A 26,682-nucleotide genomic window follows, 5' to 3' on the forward strand; every position below is an offset into this window, starting at 1 on the left:
ATGGCTAGCTCAGCGCGGCTCCTCCTCGCCCGCAGGCCTCGGCTCTTGGCCGGGAACAGGGCTTCCACGGCGCGGGCCCTCCCGGAGAGAGGTAAGTGGAGGCAGCCGGGAAGGGAGACGCTCTTTCGGTGGCTCTCCTTTGCTCGGCGAGCATCAGCCTTTCCACGGGGATGGTGACCGCCGTGCCTCTGAGCATGTTCAGGGTGCGTTTGTCCCGCAGTTGCAACGAGCAGGATGAGTGTCCCACAGCCCCAAAGGGGCGGGTGTAGTCTCGATCCACTCCCCTTTCATTCATACAGAAGCCACAAAACCACTTTCTGGAAATGCGGTCGCAACTGGAAACCGCAACCCGTTAGACCAGCGTTTCCCAACCTTAGGAACTTGAAGATGCGTGGACTTCAACTCCCAGAATTCCCCAGCCAGCTATGCTGGCTGGGGAATTCTGGGAGTTGAAGTCCACGCATCTTCAAGTTCCTAAGGTTGGGAAACGCTGCGTTAGACAACGCATTCTTCCTTCCTTCCCTCCCTCCCGATGTATAAACCCTAGGAAATATTAAGTATATGCAATATACATCATGCATAGGTATATACAACAGGTATAGGTATATACAACAGGTGTATATCTACACGGTACTGCATATAATGTGGGTGAAAGACCTGGCGGAGGCTGCAGGAGGAGCCAGGAATGAGAAGGGGCGAAAGCATCCACAGCTTCTTCCTGCGTTCTGCCCGGGTCGGGAGGGTCGTCTGAAAGCGAGAACGCACGCGCGACTTTGCGCTGGTGGTTTGGGAATCCCGCACGGGCAAAATTATCCCACTCCGCCTTGCGCTTCTCCTAATTGGCTCGCTGTCGTAGGATGGGGTTGGTGTCCGAGCCTTCACGTGTTCTCTCGGAAATCAATACTATAGGGTGCAATTCAGTGTCGCCCCCCGTGAAAGAGCAGGAGATTAGATCCAGTAACGGGAAAAAATGCAGGATTTCCCTTCCAAGTACCCAAGAGTGGCGAGAGACTCGGGAATTGGCGAGTGGGTGAGGCTTGGATCCCCCGCTCCCTTACTGAGGACCGTGGGAAAAGAGTGGATTCACTCGAAAGCCACTGACCTAACTCAACCCGGTGCGTTTAGGTCAGTGGTTTTCAAACTTGGCAACTTGAAGATGGACGGACTTCATGCTGGGTGAGGAATTCCGGGAATTGAAGTCCACCCCATCTTCAAGTCCTACGGGAGTCCTGAGTCCTGCGGGAAAGGGCGGTATATAAATTCAATAAAATTCAAAATTCAAATTCAAGTTGCCAAGTTTGAAAAAAACTGACCTCGCTTATAACCCATTTACAGCCATTTGCCTGAAATGGTATAGGGTTTCCTGCCTGAGCAGGGGGTTGGACTAGATGACCTCCAAGGTCCCTTCCAACTTTTTATTATTATTATTATTATTATTATTATTATTATTATTATTATTATTATTATTATTATTATTATTATTACCCCAGTCCACGCTGGAGATGATGGGGTAAGTTTATCCTTCGTCTTCTTGTAGTCCATCCCCCTCTCCCCTCCCCCCCCCGCAACTATCATTGGCAGCCCTGGTGACTGGGGATTGTTGCGGAGGATGAGACTTCACACAACTGGAGGGCACCGGCTTGGGGGGGGAGGGTGGGGGAAAGTGGTTGATCGAAGTCAAAGCTAGTGAGCCACTGCGGAAGCGCATCCCCATGAGCGAGCAGACCCTGGATGGGGTGATAAGAGCTGGACGGGGGAGATGAGAAGACCGGTCGTGGGAGGGGAGCGAGCCAGGCGGGCGGCTGGGTCGTAAGAATGCGTTCAACTCGTGGCTGGAGGGGAAAGCCATCTCGAGCCGCTGTTGCTGGTCGCACGATTGACCCTTTTGCGAGAGATGGCTTTGAGCAAGCCAAAGTGCTCGATCTCCCCTGGACTAGGCAGACCACCCCTGCTTTTAAGCCACCTGCCCCCATTCTCGGAGGGGAGACAGGCTGCCGGCATCGTTGGAGCCAAAGCTGGTCTCTCCAGCCCTTGGACGGTCTACTAGCAAAAAAGCAGCTGCGGGCCAAATGATGCTAGCTGCCCCTCCCAGGGATTTCCCCATTGGCGTCACTTGTGGGTGTATGCAGTGGTCCTCCCTTGGGCTACACCTTGGACTTCAGCCTCCAAACGGGTGGGGCTGACGTCAGCTGTCACGTAAGCTTCCTAAACTCGTTGACCTGCAGTTGGGAGGAAGAAGAACAGCCCAAACTATTACGTTCTTTTACTTGAATGAACCCTGGAATCTGCTGGCCGCGTTGGGCTTCAGGATTTACTGACCAAGGTCTACTCTGGAAACCAGGCTGCCTGACGTTTTGCCAGCAATTGGCCTCTGCAGAAAGAAAGAAGTCTTACCACGCAGACCACAGGCAATGGAAGGGAGTGGGCTGCGGTCTTTATAGTTAGGTGACCTGACTTTTGATTGGTCTTTACCAGTGCTTTTTTTGTAAAAGAAAAAGGTGCCGGAACTCACACATGTCATACAACCTGCCTTGCCTAACCTACAAGGTTCCATCCAAAAAAGATGCCAGAACTCCGTTCTGAGCGTTCTATGAGAAAAAAAGCCCTGGTCTTTATCCAAGCTGGTTTCTGATTGGTGCTCGTTGGTAAGGGCTGGTGTCTCCCACTGAAATATCAGGAAATCTGTTCTCTACACAGGGTTCACTAAACCCTGAAACCAAAACTGTCCAACAGATACCAGCCTTGAAAGCTTAGACCAGGGCTGCTCAAACCTGGCCACTTTAAGACTTGTGGACTTCAACTCCCAGAATTCACCAGCCAGCTCGGGAATTCTGGGAGTTGAAGTCCACAAGTCTTAAAGTGGCCAAGTTTGAGGACCCCTGGTTTAGACCAAGATTGGAATCTGGTTGACTTTGTCCTTCCTTGGGAAATGAACAAGATGATGTATGGTATCAGAAGGGTCAGAAAACAATTTGGGGAAGCTATGGCTGCAGGCTGCTGGAAAAGGAGGAAGAGGCATGGAAAGCTAACTGGTGCAGTTGCTCTTCTGCATCTCTCTTCTGGGATGCTTTTACCTCTTTTTAGCTAACTTGTATGTGAGTGAAATCAAGACCCCTTGAATGGCTGGTATGTCTTATATGGACAGGCTGGTGTGGTCTTCTTTACACAGCAAATGTTAGTTGACTTTTGCTTTTTTCCATAATGGTTTTTCACTTTCTTAGAACAGCCAGAGTTTAAAACAGAATTAGACTTTGGGGGATCAAGAATTCTGTATATATTAATGAAGCAGAATGAGAGCAGCTTTGTGTCAATAGGTACAATTTGCCTCTTAATATGCTGTCTAGACATGGCAGACATGCTATAATTCCCACTCTTTCTGACTTGCAAGGAACAGAATATTCATGCTGGTGAGGATCTCCAATTCATTTGAAAGGTGGGAGGAGGGCACAGATGATGTCAAATGAAACCCCACTAAGCACATGATACGAAAATTGTTCCTGAAGCAAAGAGGTGGATTTAACTCTAGGACCTCTTTTGTCTGCACTCGGAAAAACCCAGAGTTCAGATTAGTATAACAACTCTTTCCAGTGTCCCCTCCTGGCTCATGAGGTGCAATTTCAGATTCATTCATAAAGTTTGAGATGACATTTCATCCATTATAGGCAATGTTTAAAAGGTGAAAATGATTCGGTGTGAAATTAAATTGCATTCCGGATGGATGGCTGTTGTGATGGGCTTTGAAAAGTGTATTGATCTGCATTTCTTTTTGTTAGAGGTGCATCAGTATCAAGAGCTGAAAAACAATTCCTGTCTCCAACCAAAAATGCCTCCATGTGACTTTGTACCTGAGAAGTATGATGTAAGCATATGCTAGTCTTGGTTATTACGGATTATTGGTATCGTTGGTACTAATGGGAACTAAATGCAGTGAATCAAACCAAACAAATGTCCACAGTGATTCAGCCCTGCTGGCGCAGTGATTAGACTGCAGTATTGCAGGCTGACTCTGCCGTCACCCTGGAGTTCGATCCTGATGGCCTCAAGGTTGTCTCCGCCTTCCATCCTTCCGAGGTCGGTAAAATGAGGATCTAGATTGTTGGGGGCAATAGGCTGATTTTGTAAACTGCTCAGAGACTATGGGGCGGTATATAAGTTTTTAAGTGCTATTGCTATTGCTGCTGCTATTGTCCTACAGAAACTTGGATAAGGCTTTAGGTCAGGAGTTGAGCACGTGTGAAAACTAGCAGATCTTCAGTCCCATCTGTGGCATCTTGCAGAATCGATGGGAGAATTCCTGCCAGAAATTCTAAACAATCCCTGCCACTTAGTGTTCATCAGGCTAGACCAGTGTTTCTTAACCTTGGCAACTTTAAGACGAGAGGACTTCAGCTCCCAGAATTCCCTAGCCAACATGTTTTCTTCTGGAGACGTTTTAATTTATCAATGTCTGTCCTAAACAGAAGACTTAAAACTCAAAACCATCCGTGCAGACTGACAGATTCAGAACAGAAAGGAAGAATAATTCCTCTTCTTCTGGACTGGGTTCACACATCAGGTATAGCCACTAAAAAGGAAAGAAAGAAAACCTAAGGTTAAAATTAAATAATCTTAGCATGTTGTTTGAATGCAGCCGCTTGGTCATTGTTTGATCTGATGTTGTGCTGACAGTCACCACGCATATAATTTTTTTTATGTTTTGCGGTAGTCCCACACTTATGAAGAAATGCTGAAGATCCGCCAAGACAGCGTCTTCCCATCCCAGTTAACTTGTTATAAGAGGCCACTCCTGATCCATCAAGGACACATGCAGTGGCTGTTTGACTTTGAAGGACGAAGATACCTTGATCTCTTTGCTGGAATCGCTACTGTCAGTGTGGGTCACTGCCATCCGTAAGTAAGCTTTCAACACCCAAGCTTATATGCATGGACTAGCTAACATGACTGAATTCCATTCACAGTGTTGCCATTTGCAAAACCCAGGAAACATTTTTTTTTCCGTTGTTGCTATTGGCTTAGCTTTTCTGACATCATCCCAAAGGTGCTTCTTCCAAAAGGCAATTGAACTTTCTTGGGGGTTTTTTCTTGAAAACATTTTGCTTGTCATCCAAGAAGCTTCTTTAGTTTTTCTTTGAAATGTTTTGAAAGAAAATGTTTCCAAGGAAAAAAAACAAACCCCAAGAAAGTCCAGTTGCCTTTTGGAAATAAACACCTTTGGGACAATCATGACCTGGATGATGGAGAATCTCCATAGACATCTCTGACATCACAGCTATTTTGAACAGGCATAATCCTTATTGAATTGGACTTATGGGCAGAGAAATACCCATGGTGATCTTTTTACTTGTTTAAAGATGTGCTTCTGAAAGTGTTTCTATAATGTCTTATTTTCTAGGGACTTAAGTTGGTTTCCATTTCTTTAAATGCTGCAGCATCTTAGTTCACTGTTATGACCCAGGTCACCTAGGCAGAAGCAGGTATGGATGGAGTCCTTTATTGCCCTGTTAGCTGCTGTGACAAATGGCCCTACAATGGCTGGTCAGGCGGCACCCCACACTTCTTTGAAGGCAGCCACCCTCAGTCCCACAAACAAAAGCTATTCAACAAACAAAACCAATTCATAAAGGCAGAGAGGAAATCCAAAGGGCAAGGCAAGTCCACAAGGCCAAAGGCAAGTCCGCAAGGTAAAGGCAAGGCACGGGCAGAAACAAGAGTCAAAGCAGAGTTTTTCCAAAGCCGGAGGAGCGTAAGCCAAAGCAAAAAAATTGTTCCTGACAAAGACAGACTCTCCTGGCTTCTGCTTAAGTCAACCCATGCCAGGTGTTTCTTCATGGGGAGGGGTGGGACAACCTTTTCCCCCAGCAACCTAGAGGCCTCCTTTGAGCTTGCCCAGGGGTAGGCAACCTCGGCTCTTTTATGACTCATGGACTTCAACTCCCAGAATTCCTGAGTCAGCTATGCTGACTCAGGAATTCTGGGAGTTGAAGTCCATGAGTCATAAAAGAGCCGAGGTTGCCTACCCCTGAGCTTGCCTGTATTCCACTCTCTGTGCCCTTGGATTGAGTGGGGGAGGCAGCTGTTCCTCATCAGAGGGGATCTACTGCCTCTCAACACCACTGCCTGTCAGCAGTTGATCCTCCCCTGTGAGGGCAGGCAGGTCTCTGTCCGGTTGATCACCTCCCCCAATGCCTGAAGGGTTTGGGACAGCATCATCCTCACCCCCTGGCCTCTCCAAACAGGCCAAGAGAGACATGCCATCCCCATTGGACGGACCCAGTTCCAACTCTTCCTCTTCTTCTTCCTCCTTCTCCTCCTCCTCCTCCTCCTCTGAACCGGGATCCAATGGGGCCATGACACTTCCCTGTTACTATTATTTTAAATACAGCCTGTCCACTACTTTAAAAAAAATATTGTGACTGGTGACATTTCAGGATAAAAGCAAAGTAAAACAGTAAAATCACATACATACATTTCTTTTAATTTATCCACCAAGCTCTTTCCTTTTGGGCAAACAACTTTATGCAAGGCACAGAAAGAAACGCAGAAGTAGTAGGCAAAATCAATTAAAGGCAGGAGGAAAAAGAGAAGGAACTTTAATTTAGTTTTGTTTACACGAGCTCCATTCCCTCAAGCTTTCCATATCTTTCATTCTCAGAAACCTTCCTTCCTACCTACACAACCACACGCTGATTCATACATGGACTTTTATGTAACTCAAATTATATCTTCAGTTCAGCCATAGAGTGTTTAGAATAAGACTGACACATAGACACTTAAGGTATCAAGGGGAAACTGTTTTCAGATGCTAGGTCCCAAATGTGAGAATGGGAGGTCAGTCATCAAAAAGCAGGAACTGCAGGAATTAGCCAAACTTGGCCTCTGGGGGAAGAGGATTCAAAGCCAGAGCACCAGAATGAAGTCCTTAATGGGTTTTTTCCCAGTTATGGGACAACGAGGAGCTTCCTTACCATCATCCCCCAGACCGTAATCTCCAAGCCAAGACTTGCCAGGAGAGATGTTTCTTCAAATCTTAGCCTCCTAATTAAGGACCAATATTGCCACAAATTAGATTGGAAACAAAGTGCCATTTTTTAAAAAAAAATAATGTATCCAGGGAGGTAACTTCAGAAGCTCAGAAACAGCTTGGCCGCCTGGGACACACGAGCAACATCTACTTGCATCCAGGAATCCAAGAATATTCCAAGAAGCTGACTGCGCTGCTTCCCGGCTCCTTAAAGGTGTGTCAAGTTGGGCATCTTCAGGACTGCTTCAGAGGGTTGGGCTGGATGCATGTTGTAAGAGTCATTTATGGAGAGGGAAAAGGAACTGGGCCCTAATATCGAAATTGGATAACTTATGTGACAATCGGAGAGTTGGAGCCATGGAAAATGCAAAATATATTAGAAATGATAGAAAACACAGGTGGTAGACGTTGTTAGTTTGTTCTCTTGACTTGCCGTTTAGCTTCCAAACAATTCATGACCAAGTTAGGTGAGATCCGTATTAGGACTTTGTTTGAAGTGTCTTATTTCAGTTCTTCTCCACTTTTATTGATCTCATGTGGCTGGTGGGTCATGTGACCAGCTGGCCATGCCGTGTGACATGCCGTGTGTCTGGCTGGTCATAATGTGTGAAGATCACCAAGTAAAGAAGTGGTCGTTGGTTGATTGATTGATTGATTGATATGGCTCCTTATGGGTTTGTTAGGCTGGCTTCAAGTCAACATGTTTGTTGAAAGATCCATCGGTTGAATACCAGGCTTCGGTGAATTCATGTGCATGGCATGTGGCCATGCACATGAATGTGGTGGCATGGCCAATATTTTTGTTCTGGACCTTCACACATAATGACCAGCTAGTCACATGGCATGTGACATGACATGACCAGCTGATCACACGACCCACCCACCACACAACCACATGAGATCAGTAAAAGCGGAGAAGACGCTTCAAACGAACTCCCACTGAGGATGTCATCTGGTCTGGTGACAAAACTTTCAGAAGCTAAACTGCAAGCTCAGAGAACAAGCCACTACCAACCATGCAAAATATATTTTGCAAGATAGTCCTTGACTTACCACCATTCATTTACTGACCGTTCAAAGTTACAATAGTGCAGAAAAAAGTGACGTGACTGTTTTTTCACACTTACAATCGTTGCAGCATTCCCAGGATCACCTGGTCAAAATTCAGGTGCTTGGCCTCTGGCTCCTATTTAAGATGATTGCAGGGTCTTGGGGTCTTGGGGTCATGTGATCATGTTTTGTGGCCTTCTAACAAGCAAAATTACTGGGAAGCTTGATCTTCTCTAAAACTTAACAGCTGCAGTAGCTCACTTAACAGCTGGGGCAAGAAAAGTCCTGAATTGGGACAAAACTCACTTAACAACTTTCTTGCTTAGCAACAGATATTTTGGGCTCAATTGTAATCATAAGTTGAGGACTACCTGTACAATAACTTAGCATTGCCTAGGTTGGATTGGTAATTATGCATGAATTTAGATATCTGGCAGCCTCAGTCTCTTCTCTAACCATGTATTTCCATCACGATCTTTGTCATAGGTAGCTTATCTGACTAATAGTGGTACTGAAGCCAATGACCTGGCAGTGTTAATAGCAAGACTTTTCACCCACAACAATGATGTCATTTGTTTGAGGTAATTCTGTTCTGTGCATTGAGATTTGTTCTCTTCAGTGGCTGCTGTGTTCTCTCTAAGAATTAGCAGCTCTCCCATAAATGGCTTGCAGACATTCATGTCAAAGAATTTCTGTCCTGCAACCTTCTGATCAAAATCTTCTCTGGAGCTGCTATTAATCTTTTTCTAAATATCATTAACATTAAATGTTATTTGATTCTGCAACCTTGGCTCTTTTATGACTCGTGGACTTCAACTCCCAGAATTCCTGAGCCAGCATGGCTCAGCTTGGAAACTCTCCCTTTCCCCTCAGCATGGCTGGCTCAGGAATTCTGGGAGTAAGTCCACGAGTCATAAAAGAGCCAAGGTTGCCTACCTCTGGACTAGACAGATCATGGGTTAATAATTTAAATTTATGTATTTAGCATATGGTGATGGTACCCTTAGCCAGGAGACTACAATGTTTACACAGAGTAGTAGTTTGGCTGCCTAAGACTGGTAGCTTGTTTGATTCACACTCCCACGCTATCCAGAGGTGCACCACAGGGGGTGAACTAGCTCTGCACTCAGAATGGTGGTCTTCAGTTTCATCTGGGGCTTTTTCCCTCCGCTGATGTTGCTTCGTGTTCCGGCATCGCATTTGGGCAGGTCCGGTACCAGTTGGATTCTCTGCATGAGGTGCCTTGTTTTTCCCACTGAAATAGTAATTATTTATCTACTTCCATACAACATGCTTTTGAAGTGCTAGGCTGATGGAAGCTGAGGCAAGTGAAGGGAGCTCACCCCATCATGTTCTAGGACTCGAACCACAGATCTTCTCCACTGTCTTTAAGCCACAGAGCCACTTCTCAATAATTCAAAATATGTACCCTAATAACACAAGTTAATAATAAGGAAATATATGAAGTAGCCTTATGAAATATTTGTTCAAATATTCATATTTTTCTTACAACCAATATTGGAATAAAGGCATGCAACCACCTGTCCCAAAATGTATGAAATCAATACTTCTGTATGATTTTAACCATATCGTACGTAAACCTTATGATATTCTCATACAAAATCTGAGAAAATCTAATGCGGTATTACCATCTGTAATTTACATCAGCTTTAGCGAGCTGGCGCCAACATATATGGGTGCCTGGTAGCCATGAGTGCTGAATTGGGAATCCGTGTTCTAGACCACTCAAGTTTAAGAAGAACTGATGATGATCTGATCATCACAGATATGAAAAGAAGCCACTACACATGGGTACAGTCTAAACTGAGAAAGTGTCTGTAATACGAAGAGCAAATCCTGTGAAGTTTGATTGACTCAACTAACTGGTCCTCAAACTGGATACTCAAAATGAATTAGGAAACCTTTCATGAACTAAACTGTTAGGGATACAGATTTTTACTGGGAAATAGTAACTTCCCTTCCTTATTCTGTTCTTGAAATCCCCTTCTAATCCACTTCTAGAAGGTTCTCTATCCTTTGATTGATTTGGAGGCTTGTATTTGATATGCCAATTGCACTTGTCCACTGGCAGAAGAAAACCATTAAATGCAAGCTCAAGAAGACAGAGTGCTAATGTTTTAATTAAAGAGCATTAAGAGCATGGGACTTGAAAAAAACATATTCCAATGAACAAGAGTTGAGTTTCTGAGTTTCGGAAATGTATTATTATTTTTTTATCCTGCAATTAACACAGCTTCTGAGATTCTAAATATATAAAAAGATTAGCAGAGAAATTAATCACCTGGGGTTGAAAATATAATGGTTTTCTTTTTGCAGGGGGAGCTACCATGGAGGTAGTACGTATGCTATGGGCATCACAGCCATTGGAAGGTACAAGCATAGTGTTGCCACTGGAGCCAACTGCCACTCGGTCAGTATCTTGCTTTGTTTTGGGGGGAGGACATGTTTTGGGACATGTTGGATGTGTTCCTGACTAGTGTTGGTATTGCTGGTATTGCATCTTATCCGCTTTGTGTTTCTTCTTACTCATGAAGAATGAAAAAAGAGTTCAGTTTTAAAGAAAGGTTATGCAGGTTGATGCTAAAGGCAAGCATCATTTTGTCACTTGGCAGTCTATTCCTATTGCAGTTTGACCAAAATAGCTATGCTTGAAATAAATTGAGCCAAACATTTTGTTGATTCATGAATCAGATCAAATTTTGTACTCTTAAAAAAGGGCTATAGGAAAATCTTGGAGCCCAAGATCCTGGGCTCCAAGATCACTGCAGATGGGGACTGCAGCCAAGAAATTAAAAGACGCTTGCTCCTGGGGAGGAAAGCCATGGCAAATCTAGACAGCACACTAAAAAGCAGAGACATCACCCTGTCAACAAAAGTGCATATAATCAAAGCTATGGTCTTCCCAGTTGCAATGTATGGCTATAAAAGCTGGACCATAAGAAAGGCTGAGCGCCAAAGAATTGAAGCCTTTGAACTATAGTGCTGGAGAAGACTCCTGCAAGTCTCTTGAACTGCAAGGCGATCAAACCGGTCAGTCCTAGAGGAGATCAACCCTGACTGCTCTATAGAAGGCCAGATCCTGAAGTTGAAACTTAAATACTTTGGCCACCTAATGAGAAGGAAGGACTCACTGGAGAAGAGCCTAATGCTGGGAAAGGTTGAGGGGAATAGAAGAAGGGGACGACAGAGAATGAGGTGGCTGGATGGAGTCACTGAAGCAGTAGGAGTGAGCCTAAATGGATTCCAGAAGATGGTAGAGGACAGGAAGGCCTGGAGGAACGTTGTCCATGGGGTCGCGATGGGTCGGACACGACTTTGCAACTAACAACAACATAGGAAAATGCTTTAATAGAATTCTCACCTGACTTGGATGAAATATTAGGGATCTCCATCAGGCTCAGTTTACGTACCATAGGCTGACCTTCCTTTCTGCTCATGTCTTCAGTCAGTCTTGTCTTGTGATCCCAAGTTGTTTTGTCTAAAGGCTCCACCTGTAATGGGGATGAACCAGACACAGCAGCTACCATTGTCAACTGCTTCATTTCATGGTCCATCAACACGATTAGATGTCCTGCATAAACTATCCACATTTTCAGATGCTGTGCATCAGAGATGGGCTCTATTTTTCAGGCGACATATTAGAAGCAAAGTATGAGTGGGACCAGAAGCAAAAGTGTATATAGCCAGGATTATAGGTGGGGGAATTCAATTTAAATAAAATCTTTTGAGGCGACTTCTGGTTTGCCATCGCGGCCACCGCAGCTGCTGGAAGGCGAGCTCCGTTTTCCATGTTCGGTTTCGCTCCGCGGGGGGACCCTGGAATGGGTCAAAGTCACCCTGTAGGGGCAACGAGCAAGGAGGGGAACCCCGCTTGATCGCGGGAGGATGGCAGTCCTTCCGCTTGATCCAGGGCAATCCTCCAAACCGGCAGAGGAAAGACTGGCCATAGTAATATGGCCCGTCACTAGGCTGCAGACAGCCGAAGTCAAACTTACCACCAAGCACTTCGAAAGCAACGCGGATGAAACTGGGTGAGATTCGATCTTCTTTTTACCCTTTCTTTTGCTGTAAAAGCTGCCTGAAGTATCTCCCCCTGTGAGGAGAGAGGGAAGGGAATTTCTATCCAACCCTCTAAGAATAGTGGCAACTGACTACCCAGGGGAATTAAAGCTCTAACAGAACAACTTTAATTTAATTGGATTTATATGTTCCTGAAACTTTGGGCCCAAAAATTTTCCTATTTTGATTGGAGACTTTTGCTTTTATCTACAAAAAAGAAATAAAATTGGAAAAAGGATTATAAAAATTTTGGACTTAAAAAATCTTAAGCGGCATCGTTGAGATCTTGTGGCAAAGTTTCAAATTACAACTTGTTATTTCCTAAAAGAGACTTGGCTCGAAGCCCAGACCTTAGATAAGACTCTTCTGACCTTGGCACCACCTGTGAGAAACTCATCTGTAAGAGAACAGCTGGGCGGCATAACAGGCCTACTTGAATAGTGAATGTAAACCTTTACTGACTTTCAGAGTTATATGTGGGGAATTGCCTTCCTATCTCTTTATTTGAGGAATATTGGTTACTATATGAGATGATGAAGTACCTTGGACTATAAAATCTTGCTTGACAAACGATTTCTACTATAAAGACTATAAACACATGAAAAAGATGGATGAAGATCAGGAAAAGATCCTTTCCAATACATGAAACCATTCTTTCAGCTTGTGATAAAATAAGACCTAACATAAAAGATCAGGACACCAGCTTAGATACACAAACCCAAACTTTGACTACAACCAAACAACTAACAACGCAGAAGACTATTAAGACAGAGGACTCAATTGACCAACAAATACAGTTAATGGAAAATCCAGAAAAAGGAATGACAATACTGAAAATAGAAAAGACTTTCTATATAAATCAGAAGAAATTTGAGAAAGAAGAACAGATTGAATGGAAGATAAACATATTAGGGCAGTCATGGGGAATTGGAATAATAGGGAGACAACTTAATGAATATAAATGGGCTAGTCCTTCTAAAAAATGGCAATTAAATGGTCTCCTTTATTTCAAATAACATATATAATAATAGAGGGAGATCTATTTGATGATCTGAAAGCACTGATATGAAAGCCTAGTTGGCAAAGGAAGAAAGCCAGAATAAGGCTGAATAAAATTGGGGGTTTGATTTATTAGAGGGGATTTCATATTAATTAGAGAGGGTTAAAGGGAGAAGCTGAGATAAGGGGAAATCTGGTCATTAGATTTAAAATATTTGGAAATTAGTTGGAAATAAGGATTTTATCTGTAATATTTAAAAATTAGACCTAAACAAAAAAATAATTATTATGAATATGTTTGATTTATTGATTAAGCCAGGTAATATATATAATGATTTTGATTTATTAAAGGGGATATTGTATTAATAAGTAAATGATTTAATATGGTGGGAAATAGATAACTTTTAGGAAATAGAACAAGATTATATTCAAATAGATAAAATGTGTATTTTGGATATTAGATTCTGTTATGAATTGAGATAAGGGAAATATTGGATACCTAAATCCTGAAAATTATAAATATTAAAGCTTAAATTGGAATATTGATGGGAAACTAAAAATTGGGAAAAATTAATAACAGGATATGGATTATTTATGAAGATTGAATGTAAAACATAATTAAGATACATATAAGCTAAAATTTATTGATAAATGTAATAATGATGTTTTTATTGAGTTGATATAATAAGAACTGTATTAGCTTAAATACGAGACAGTAAATGTTAAGGAAAAAAGAGAAGAAATATTTGATGTTGTAACTTGAGATTGGTACTAAAGATTTTGTTATCGAATTATTGTTTAACCCAGCTACCACAATGTTTTTTAAATAAAATATAAAATTGGAAAACTAATAAAATATTATAATATTGAGATTTTAAAAAAGTATTTGAAAATTCTTATTATGTACTTTGATCCTTTTATTTAACAGTAGCAGTTGTGTCTGCAGTGTGGTATCTGGGAGCTATATAAGCTATATAAGCTTTACCCACTCCCTACTCTAATTTTACAGTCTAGAGTAAGGTAAAGGTAAAGGTTCCCCCGCACATGCGTGCTAGTCATTTCCAACTCTAGGGGCCAGTGCTCATCTCCATTTCAAAGCCGAAGAGCCAGCGCTTGTCCGAGGACGTCTCCGTGGTCATGTGGCCAGCATGACTAGACGCCAAAGGCGCACGGAACGCTGTTACCTTCCCACCGTAGTGGTCCCTATTTTTCTACTTGCATTTTTACATGCGTTCGAACTGCTAGGTTGGCAGAAGCTGGGATGAGTAACAGGCGCACACTCTGTTACGCAGCACTCGGGATTTGACCCGCCAAACTGCCGACCTTCTGATCGACAAGCTCAGCGTCCTAACCCACTGAGCCACCGCGTCCCTTATACAGTCTAGAGTAGACTCCTTAAATGAAAAAAGAAAATAATCTAGCATATTACAAAGATAAGAATCAAGTAGAAGCATAATTATATTTCCAGCTATCCTGCTAAGCCCCAGTAGCATCCATAAAAATGAAATGATAGGTAGTAAAATCCCATAATATATTTGTCTTCTGAAAGATTTATGGATGTTATGCATTTGGCTATACCAGGGGTAGGCAACCTAGGCTCTTTTATGACCTGTGGACTTCAACTCCCAGAATTCCTGAGCCAGCATGGCTCAGCTTGGAAACCTCTCCCTTTTCCCCTCAGTATGGCTGGCTCAGGAATTCTGGGAGTTGAAGTCCACGAGTCATAAAAGAGCCAAGGTTGCCTACCCCTGCGGCCTGGGCTATACCAACAAGGGTTGAAGTTGGCCAGGTGGGCATTTCTGATTCTCATGTTAGAGAAAACTTGGTTTATAAACAAGGAATAAATGGTGAGATCTCTAGTGTAAGGGCTCATCTTTATTTCTCTTTGCTATCTCAGTTCTGTCTTTTCTTCATGAATGCACTTCTTAAAAATGTTGCATATTCAAGTATATCATGGTGGAGTAATGAACATCTTTAGGTGTGTTGTTTCTTTAGACAATGTTACCTGATGTTTTCCGTGGTCCTTGGGGAGGAAGCCACTGCCGTGATTCTCCGGTGCAAACCATTCGAAAGTGCTCCTGTTCCTCAGGTTGGTTAGTAAGGAAAACCCTCTTGATTTTCACAGGCCCACTTTATGACTTTTTGCAGGATCCCATGATCATGTGAGCAGAGTTTAAAACATTTTTTTTTTGGCTGGGAACAGCATTTATTTCCGGTTTCTGGCAAAAAAAAAAAGCCCACTGTGGGACAATAGATTTGCTTATCTGCGCTGTTCACTTAGTAACTAACCACTTCATTCATTTTACAGCCACCACAACAAAGGGTGTAAAATCGGGTATGGTCCACCTGACAATCAGTACAAGTTACAACTAATTCTAGGCTTCATTACAGTCATAAGTTGAGGTCTATCTATAAGTGTCAGGATCTGTTTAATCAGATCTCGATCATACAATCCCTCCTAATTTTGCGATGGTGGTGAATATCTGTAGCTTGGGTCAGTGGTGGGATTCAAATATGTGAACAACCGGTTCTCTGTATGGATGCCGCTTCTGGAAGTCCATTCTGGGCCTGGGCAACAAAAAATTAGCTACCGGTTCTGCTGAACTGGTGCGAACTGGCTGAATCCCATTACTGGCTTGGGTGTAGGATGAGGCTGGAGGTTTGTTCTCTGAGCCTCTGGGTTGGTTTCCGAATGTTTCATTACAAGGCTAGATAACATCTTCAGTGGATTTCATTGGAGTAATATCAGAATCATTGGCCATACTATCACCCTACACGCACATGAGTTCATTGAAGCAATTCCAAGCAATTCCATCAGCAGACACATTGACCTACAACCAGCCTATGAACCCCTCAGAATTCAAATCAACTGCACAACAAACCAGTGACAGCAACAAACCTAAACCAACCCACACAAATCCTCCCAAACAAGAACTTCACCTCACAGTAACCCTCACCAGACATTCACTTCCTAGTAACCCTCACCTGACATGACCTCCCCATCACAAGACCCATTACAAGACCCTCACAATACACCCACACCTGTCCCAACACAAGACCTGCTGAGCACACAAAGCCTTTATAGTCAGAAAAACACTGACACAGTCATTCCCCTAAATTCCACTGAAGATGTTAACTAGCCTGGTAATGAAATGTTTGGAAACCAACCCACAAGCTTGAAGAACGAACCTCCACCCTAATCCCACCTAATGCTGAGTTGGTGCTGTCCATCCTTATTCAGCAGAAATTCACTAGGATGAAATTTGTTTCCCCCATGATTGCCCCCCCTCCCACTTCTCCCACTTCTGTTCCAATCCTTACCTAAATGATTTAGCCAAAAAGGGATATAGCAGAGGGAACTTCATGTCACAGTGGGCCAACCGGGGAAAAGCCCTTTGGCATTTTAAATGATAAACTGGGCTGTAATAACAGCCTTAAAATAATTAATGTATTGCTCCTCACCTCCTTCAATACAGGAACCTGCCATGCAAACGACCAGTACATTGCGCAATTCAAAGACACACTCCAAACTTGTGTTCCAAACAAAGTTGCTGCATTTATTGCTGAGCCAATTCAAGTACGTATTTTCTTTCTTTTAACAGGCTGCAAGGACCTAAAACTTTTCACTGTTCTTTCCAATGCAAATTAGTTCATACTATGCTTGATTCTTAGGAAGTACGGTGGCTCAGTGGTTTAAGATGCTGGGCCTGCTTTTCTGCCTTTTAAGATCCTTTGGGGAAATATAATATTCTGCCTTTTTAATATTCCTCAAAATATTTCCTTCTCTGGGGTGGGGTGGGGGGCTTCCCACACTAGCAAGGAAAAGGTAAAACAGGTAATGGGTTAAAAGGAAAATAAATTCAACAGTGCCATTTCCTGGTCATGTGCATTGAAGTGCATCAGTAGGACTACAGCAATTACACAAGGTATAAATGGTGTTCACATGATGCCGGACACTAGTGAAACCACAATTGCAATACTGCATCCAATTCTGGTCACCATGATACAAACAAGATGTTAAGAACCTGGAAAGTGTGCAGAGAAAAACAACAAAGATGGTAAAGGCCTGAAGGCTAAACTGTATGATGAACAGTTGAGGGAACTAGATATATGTCTAGTTCAGGGTTAGGCAACCTCGGCTCTTTTATGGCTCATGGACTTCAAATCCCAGAATTCCTGAGTCAGCATAGCTAACTCAGGAATTCTGGGAGTTGAAGTCCATGAGCCATAAAAGAGCCGAGGTTGCCTAACCCTGGTCTAGTTTATTGAAGAGAAAGATTAGGGGGGACAAGATAGCTATCTTCCAGTACTTGAAGAGCTGTCACAAAGAAGAGGGGATTGGCTTATTCTCTTGAGCATTGGAAATCAGGACAAGAAATAACGTGTGGAAGCTTGTCAAAAAGAGATCCAACTTAGAAGTAAGGAGAAATTTTCTGACATGAGAGCAATTAATCAATGGAGTAGCTTCCCTTCAGTTGTGGGCGCTCCGTCACTGGAGGTTTTCAGAAATAGACTGGATAGCCATTTGACTGGGGTGGGATAGGACTCCCACCTTGAGCAGTGGGGTGGTCCAGAAGACCTCCAAGATTACTTCCAGTTCTATGATTCTGTGTGGAATTTTCTTTGGAAGATCAATATTTCCTTTGATCCTGTCTGTCTGCTTTCTCCAGGGCGTAAATGGAGCTGTTCAGTTTCCCAAAGGATTCCTAAAGGAGGCTTATCAATTGGTGCGTGAAAGGGGAGGTCTCTGCATAGCAGATGAGGTAAATATCTGAATGTGATTCCCGTCTCCAAATTTTATGTGCATTGTTTCTAGAAGGACAGCTATTTTAGATCTCATTGGCAGTGGTTAGATTGGCTGGGTCATTGGGATTGGGACTCCACAAAGCATTTGAGGAGGAGTTTGCAAAACAGGTTGTCCTGAGGGAACTCCTCCTCCTCCATGCAAGACAGTTGGAGTGTCTTCTAAAAATAAATAGAAAACAAACACAGAACAAAATTTAAACTGAATCCTGAACTTGGGAGAAGTGGGTGGTGTTTTCTCTAAGGCAGGGATAGGCAACCTTGGCTCTTTTATGACTCGTGGACTTCAACTCCCTGGCTCAGGAATTCTGGGAGTTGAAGTCCACGAGTCATAAAAGAGCCAAGGTGGCCTACCCCTGGCCTAGGCCTAGCCCGCTTTATGACTTGTGGACTTCAACTCCCATAATTCCTGAGCCAGCCATGCTGAGGGGAAAGGGAGAGGTTTCCAAGCTGAGCCATGCTGGCTGAAGAATTCTGGGAGTTGAAGTCCACGAGTCATAAAAGAGCCAAGGTGGCCTACCCCTGGCCTAGGCCTAGCCCGCTTTATGACTTGTGGACTTCAACTCCCATAATTCCTGAGCCAGCCATGCTGAGGGGAAAGGGAGAGGTTTCCAAGCTGAGCTATGCTGGCTCAGGAATTCTGGGACTTGAAGTCCACGAGTCATAAAAGAGCCAAGGTTGCCTACCCCTGCTTTAGGGACTTCACCATACACAGATTTCAGTTTGGAAGTCACTTCTGTGTAAGAGCAGCTGATGAAGTACTGGCATGCATGTAGCGTATCTGATAGTGAACCTAAAGGTGCTTTTTTTCAAAAGGCAACTGGACTTTCCTGGGTTTTTCTCTTTGAAAATTTTTCATTTCACATCCAAAACGTTTCTTCAGAAGAAAAAGCTTCTTCAATGAGAAGCAAAATGTTTTCAGAGAAAAGGAAACAAAGAAGTACAGTTGCCTTTTGGAGGGGGGAAAAAACACCTTTAGGACAGCCATGATCTGGAATAAGATTGAGAATCTCCATAAAACCTGACAGGGAATATATACAATTCCCTATCAGGAAACAATAGCCTTAAAATATAGATGCTACTTATATAGAGAAACTACAGCATGGGTGTCCAACCTTGGCAACTTTTAAGATCTGTGGGCTTCAACCCCCAGAATTCTCCAGTCAGCCATGGCTAAACCTTTTTAAAGCACCTTTTCTATGTTCCCTGAAGGTTCAGACTGGATTTGGTCGAACGGGCAGTCATTTCTGGGGATTTCAAGGTCACGATGTCATTCCAGACATAGTTACCATGGCCAAAGGAATTGGTAACGGCTTTCCCATGGCAGCAGTTGTGACCACAGCAGGTGAGAACTGCTTTCACACTTGGTGGGTTTCAGAGTGAATAGCACAGAGTCCAGAGGTGCAGGTTATACCACACAGGGGGTGCAATCACATCAACATGGGAGAAGGGTCAGGTAATTCTCTGTTGTTTTCCTGGGTTGGAGAGGACTTTGGGGGGGGGTTTCTTTCCCAACAATGTCATACGTTCCGTACGACTGTTCCCTGCTTCAAAATGGCAGGATGCCATTCCACAGTCTTCAACAATCATTTTCCCAGAGGTCTGGATGGCTATGAAAAAGAGTTTAGGTTGGATTTTATCCTTGACCTTAGCATGTACACTCATATTTCAGAACACACATGATAAATTTTGCTGGACCAGTAGAATTTTTATCTCGTATAGAGTGTCAGGACCCACCTCAATCCACATCTTAGGAAATAAGAACTCTTGGATGCAAGTTTGTCCAAAAAGGAAAAGTTTACTAGGATGAGATCGATTGTGGCAATACAAGACGGGATCTAACAGAGTTACATTTCAATCCTATATAAAGCATTCCCATTTCAACCCCCTCCCCTCATCCATTTGGTCAGGCTCCCATCATTTACTTAGGTGTCAGGCCCTTTTGTGTGAAAGGAACTCTCCTTGTGTTTATTGTTATTGCTTTCTTTCTTTTCAGTTGTAAATGGAGATGCAATCCAGATCTCTCTCTCCCCCTGTCCCCCGCCAGATCAAAAGCTTCCCTGGTGTTAGAAGACAGCCTATTGCAATCTGAGTAACCATCCTCTCCCCCCCCCCCTCGGAAAGATGGCAGAATCCCCAGAATAAGCACAATATTCTACCTATACATTTATGAAATGTGATATAAATGGATTCTGACATAGAGAAAAGCCATAAGCAGGCACTTATGAACAGACATGGACTCTAATTCTTATTCTCTCTGTCTCTCCTCTTATTCTTTCCTTTTTCCTTCCCTTGTCTCTGACAGGGCACATAAAAATACTGTCACTACAATGTTCTGTTAATAGAGTGAACCAGACTGTGATTCATCAATGCTTATGAAATAATTGTGTTATTCTTTAAAGTTTACCCTATGACTTTATCATAAAAGATGTAATCTCCAGCTAACAGCAGGTGGCCCACAAAATAATCTTACAGTTTTCTTCCATTAAGTTTCACCTGCCTATTTTAAATTAGAATAAATGTTTTAAAGAAGCTATCAGTTTCCTTTCCACTCTCAGACAACAGAAACTAAACCCAAAGCCCTATTCTATGAAATTGTCATATTTCTAGGAACCTCGGAGTCAGAATAGAGGTGGAAGACCTTTGAGGTCTTCTAGTCCAAATCCCTGCTCAAGCAGGAGACACTATAATATTGTAGACAAGTGACTATCCAGTCTCTTCTTAAAAACCCCAGATCTAACGGCAAGCTATGCCAGTGGTTAATTATTCTCACTGTTAGGAAGTTTCTCCTTAATTCCAGGTTGCTTCTCTCCTTGATTAGTTTCCACCCGTTGCTTCTTGTCCTGCCCTCTGGTGCTTTAAAAAATAAGTTCACCTCTCCTCTTTGTGGCAACCTCTCAAATACTGGAATTCTGCTATCATGTCCCCCCCTAGTCCTTTTTTTCTCTAGACTAGCCAAACCCAAATCCTGCAACCATTCTTCATATGTTTTTGTCTCCAGGCCTTTAATCATCTTAGTTGCTCTTCTTTGCACTTTTATACAACCAAGGATTATATTAGCTTTTTTTGGCTGCTGTAGCACACTGTTGGCTCATATTTAAGTGATCATCCACTAGGACTCCAAGGTCCCTCTCACAGTTACTGTTTTTGAGCCAGGTACAGTCATAAGTTTTATAAATAATCGTAAGTTTAAAATAGAGAGATTAGGTCAATATGGCTGAATGAGATTATTTTGATCACCATGAAGTTGTTAAGTCTTCGTTTTTGCAGTTCCCTCAGGACTGTGGTATGAAAATTGAATTGGTAGAATTGCAGAGCTTAATTGTCAAATAATGTGATATTGTAATTTTTGGATGCCTTGACTGGGTCTAATAAATGAATTACTTTTTAATACAATCTGGTTTTGCAGTGTAAACAAATCCAATTCAAATGCATAGTTCAGCCTAGTAATAGTGTAGTAATAATTCAAATGCATAGTTCAGCCTAGTGAACGAATGACTTTGCATTAGACTGTGGGCACCTGCATCTGGTATTTGCGTAAACCAAAGAAACCTTTAGATAAAAATCACTTTGGGTGGAAAGGGCTTTGACTACATACAGACGTACTTTCAGTTTGATCCACTGAACATTGAGAGCACAGGTTCACAAAAGAACTGCTGAGTCACTATGGGAACAGTTAATACAGTTAATCGTCAATTTACAAGCACAGTTGGGACCAAAATTTCCTAGAGGAAGAGGTTGTTAACCTCATTGCATCCAATTTTACGACCTTTCTTGTCACACTTCTTAAGCAAATCATTGCAGTTGTTAAGCGAATCATATAGTTGTTAAGCAAATCCAATTTCCCCTGCTGACTTTCCTTACTGGAAGACAGCTGGGAAGGTGCTGTTTCAGTGCTGTTGTAACTTCAGTCACTAAACAAATGCTGTAAATCAAGGTCTGCCTGCATTGTAAACATAGATCTCTCTTTTTAATGTTACTTCCGGCTGCTGATTTCTTTAATGAATGACTTTACAACTTCATTTATTAATACTAATTTATTTTGGTTTTAGAAATTGCACATAGTTTGACAGAGAACCTCCATTTCAACACATTTGGAGGCAATCCTGTGGCATGTGCAGTTGGATCTGCGGTCCTGGATGTAAGAAAATGTTTTCACTGGTTTTTACATGTTGTTATGAATTTTGACAAAATTGATTTTACCCCCTTAAAGGGAATTTTTTTTTGTTCCCAAAATGATGGCTTGCTGTGCCTTAATGCATGCACATTTACAGTGCATTTGGCTAGAGATTCTTTATCTCTTTCTAGCAAAACAATCTGGGATCCTTTTTATTTTCAAACATAACTTCCTTCTCTGCTTAAATGCAGGAAACGCACAGGCCATTCAGGTAATAAGCATCAAAACTATGGATTGAGAGGTTCCCATGCAGATAGTTCAATGCGGATTATTCATCTGTTGCAGATTCCAGTGAAATTAATGGGTATATTACACTTGTGTAGAGAACCAATTTGAAGTGGCTAAGGCAGACATGTCAAACACAAGACCCGGGGGCCAGATCCGGCCCATGGTTTCATGCGGCCCGCGAAGCCATCCTGGAAACAGTGAGGGAATGGCCCCCACTGCCTTGGCTCTGGCCCAGAGACCCTCCTTCTGCCAGAGACCCTCAGATCTGTCCCACTCCTGCCCAGGCCCCCATAGGCACCCTTGATGCGAACGATGTAGAGCTGGCCACGCCCACCCAGTAGGCCATACGCACTCTAGCCATGCTCACCCAGTAGGCCATGCCCACCCAGGCCACACCCACTCGGCCCCCTGAGGGCAACTGCAATGCTGATGCGGCCCTCAGTGAAATTGAGTTTGACACCCCTGGGCTAAGGCATATTGTATTAAATCAAATATACTGCAGAATTTTCTCATGTATTGGCACATAGTGAATTTGATTGACATGCTAATATTATTTCGGTCTAGTTTTTAAGCTCCCTTGTAGAATTAAATGTGCCAGCAATGCTATTTGAGAATGCTTGATAATTTCTTCTATCATTTTTGTGTGTCTAGGCAATAGCAGAAGATGGCTTGCAGGAAAATTGCCAAGAGGTTGGAACTCACTTGCTCTTAGAGTTTGCAAAGCTGCGGGATAAGTTTGAAATTATTGGAGATGTTCGTGGCAAAGGACTTATAATTGGGATAGAGATGGTCAAAAATAAGGTATGGACTGCACTCGGTGGGCCTATAGTGCTTGTAAGGTACTTGCATTGAGTTGGAAAGGACAACAAGGTTCATCTACTCCAACCCACTGCAATGTGCAGGAAAATCAATTTACCACTCATGAGAGGTGGTTGATTTTTTTAAAACAAAACAACACAGGGAAAATCTATAACCTTTGGATTCTAACTGGAATGTTCACTATTGTTCACTATTCATTGTTGTACAAATGCTGTTGATTTTCCTTTATAATCTGATGAATTTTGCACTCGTGGTTGCTATTTCTACCCCTAATTTCTAGGGCCAGGTCAAATAATTTCTATTTTCTTTGTAGCTTCCCTTTATGATCTCACCATAGCTATCGTATCATGTCTCACCTCAGTTCTTTGTTCCAGACCAATGTTTCCAATCTTGTCAACTGTAAGATGCGTGGACTTCAACTTCCAGAATTCCCCCAAATAGCATGATTGTCTGGGAATTTCCAAGATTGAGTACTGAAGAGTTAAACTGCTTTCTCCCTATCCCCATAGATTTAGAACAGGCTCTGAAGCCCTTGTGTCATTTTTATTGGCCTCCTCTGAACTGTCTGTAAAATATTGATAGATTTCTGGGACTCTAATGCTCAGAACGATACGCTGAGTAGAGAAGAACCATTTTCATCATATTTTGGTCACTGATCATCAAAATTTATATTCAGCACTAAAATTAAAACCATCCTGTTTTACAAGTCTAATTTACATGCTGTAGTGCTATAACTATGTAATTGGCATCCTATTATATAAAACTATATGTAATGCTAAAGTTACTAAATACCCATAATATAGAATCTCTACTGCAGAATATAGAATCAGTCAAATCAGAAGTGAATATTAATGGTGTAACTCTAAAACTATGGTGCAAAAAAACCCCAAACCAATAGCAGAGCAAAGAACTACACATTGAATCTTGATTGTAGGTCCAACTTTGCTGTGGCATTACTGAAATTACAGGTAGTCCTTTATTTTTGACCAGTCACTTAGCAACCATTCAGTTATGACAGACCCAAAAAACCAGGTTCGAATTTCTAATGTATGGGTGCTCAGCAACATGGCTGAATCTATGGCCTTTTGCAGCATTCTGCAGTCATGTATCTGTGTTTTTGCTGAAAACTGGCCCATATTTCCATTAGTTCATGGAAATGGTGGCCAGTTTATGACCACTACAAAAAAGGTAGTGAAATCCATCAACCTGTTTTGTAGACGCTATGACAGATGATCATGAGCAAGTTCCATTAGTCATGTGTCAAGGATTTCCTGTAGAGTCTTCTTGCAAAAACCACTAACTCACTACGACAATTACTGAAAAATTAAGCTCTACCTGCTGCATTTTTGTGTTGTCTTTGTGCATTCGCAGATATTCAAAAGCTATGTTGAGTTCTTAATGGCAGAGTATTAATCAATAAATAAAGCACAAGATGTTGTAATGTTGGGTATGTCAAAATGCAATTTTACAGGTTTTAGAAGAAAGCTGTTTTTTGGGATCAATGGCTATGTGTTGTTTGATTCTTTCATGTCTTCCTGTTTTTAAAAAAAAAGAAAAAAAAAAGGCAGGAAACTGAAGTTTAATCTGTCGTCCTAGGAAACTCGCCAGCCACTTCCAACTGAAGAGATGAACGAGATTTGGGAAGACTGCAAAGATATGGGGTTGCTGATTGGCAAAGGAGGGATGTATTTACAGGTATTATAAACCTTGAGAAGCATATTAAGGTGTGCTTCATGCGGAAGCCGCACCCACCCCATTGCCAGCAATGGCAAAACCGTCCCGATACGTTGCGCGACGTCACGTGATGTTGCGAGTTTGACATGTCTGATGTAGAAGGATGACCCATGCTGAGGAAGAATCATTTGCATATGAAAAAAATAGCCCTTGACTTACAGCCATTCATTTAGTGACGTTTCAAAGTTACAATGGCACAGAAAAAAGTGACGACTGCTTTTCACACTTACAACCATTACAGCATTCCCATGATCACATGATCAAAATTTACACTCTTGACAAATGGCTCGCATTTATGACGGGGTCATGCGATCCTCTTTTTGTGACCCTCTGACAAGCAAAGTCAAGGGGAAAGCCAGATTCACTGAACAAGCATGTTACTAACTTAACACATGCAGTGATTCACTTAACAACTGTGGCAAGAAAGTTCGTAAAATGGAGCACAACTCACTTAACAACTGTCTTGCTTAGCAATGAAAATTTGGGGCTCAACTGTGGTCATAAGTCAAGGAGTACATCTCAGGCTGTAAGTATTCCTCTGTATGTATTTCAGAAGGCTGAACATTGCCAGGATGATGGGTGACACAAAGTAATTTAGGATGGTAAAAAGCACACAGCTCCACTAACATTACCATGTCATTATCATGCCCCATCCAGACCTCAGTAAGGAAACTTTAGCCCCAAGGAGAAAAAGATTAGCCAGCCCCGCTATAAGCAATGCTTTACTGTCAAAAAGGAACACATACAACTGTCTATGTATGAAATAGCTGGCATCTGCTGCTTGTTTCCAAACTTGCTTGTTCCAGGTTTATTAGCCTGTGCATGAAACAAAACACAGGGAGAGAAGTAGAGAGATAGTTCTCAACTGACAATCATAATTGAGCCCAGAATTACTGTCGTTAAGTCACGCTGGTTGCCAAGCAGCCCATTGTCCTAACGGGCATTTTTTTAGAGGAAACCAGAAATTTCTGGCAAAAACAGTGACCACATGATGTTGTAAATGCGGGTTAGTTGCCAAGCACCATAAAATGATCACATGAGAAGGTACTGGCCGCCGTATCTACCTTTTGTTATGGCTGCAAAATAAATTGTAGAGCAGGACCATACAGATGGATCAATAAATTTAGTTTGTGGTAGGCTGGAATTGTTTTAGCTTGGTCCATCCCCATTCTCTGCCCCTTAAGCAGTGTCTGTACAGCATGTTGCTTTGTGATTACATCTACTGCCAAAACATCTCTAGTATTAAATATTCTGTATATAATATTTTCCCTCTTTTTTTTTCTTCCCCCAAGACATTTAGAATTAAACCTCCGATGTGCATTACTAAGGAAGATGCGGATTTCGCAGTGGCCGTCTTCCACGAAGCCTTAATAAGACATATGGAAAGAACAACAGCTGGAAAATAGGAGAACTTCCCCCCACCCCAGATCTGAAATACATTTGACTCATTGTGAATAAATCCATGAACCAGAACCAGAGCATTGATTCATAATAATTATTTCTTGAGATTAATCTGGATAAGGTTACATACAGAAGAAAGAGGCTTCTCAGCACGCAACTCCATTTGGCTGTTTTATAACTTGTGCAGCAGCTGGACATTATGTCCGTAGCTTATTTCGAAAAGCCCAGCTGATGTTTTGGCTGAGCACATGAGAGCCATCTTTTCTTCCTCTCTACACAAAGGGATTTTAAGATTGAGTGCTGGGATTACGCTTCTGCGGGGAAAACCGCTGGAAAGAGATTTGAAACACAGCTGAGCAGCAGAATATCA

At 42.4% G+C, this 26,682-nt stretch overlaps 1 protein-coding gene across 1 annotated transcript; it reads left to right on the forward strand.

Moving 5' to 3' along the window:
- Nucleotides 1-26,317, forward strand: AGXT2 (alanine--glyoxylate aminotransferase 2; the record flags this gene model as incomplete). Its single annotated transcript, XM_083351255.1, has 14 exons — nt 1-91; nt 3,774-3,859; nt 4,706-4,890; nt 7,112-7,235; nt 8,558-8,652; nt 10,409-10,502; nt 15,146-15,239; nt 16,627-16,727; nt 17,821-17,913; nt 19,166-19,298; nt 22,006-22,094; nt 23,010-23,159; nt 24,774-24,872; nt 26,204-26,317. 14 exons carry the CDS (start codon nt 1-3, stop codon nt 26,315-26,317), a joined length of 1,548 nt encoding a protein of 515 aa, XP_083207381.1.
- Nucleotides 26,318-26,682: the final 365 nt, after the last annotated feature.

Source organism: Vipera ursinii (genome assembly GCF_947247035.1).
Source record: "Vipera ursinii genome assembly, chromosome: 2".
Lineage (NCBI taxonomy): Eukaryota > Metazoa > Chordata > Lepidosauria > Squamata > Viperidae > Vipera > Vipera ursinii.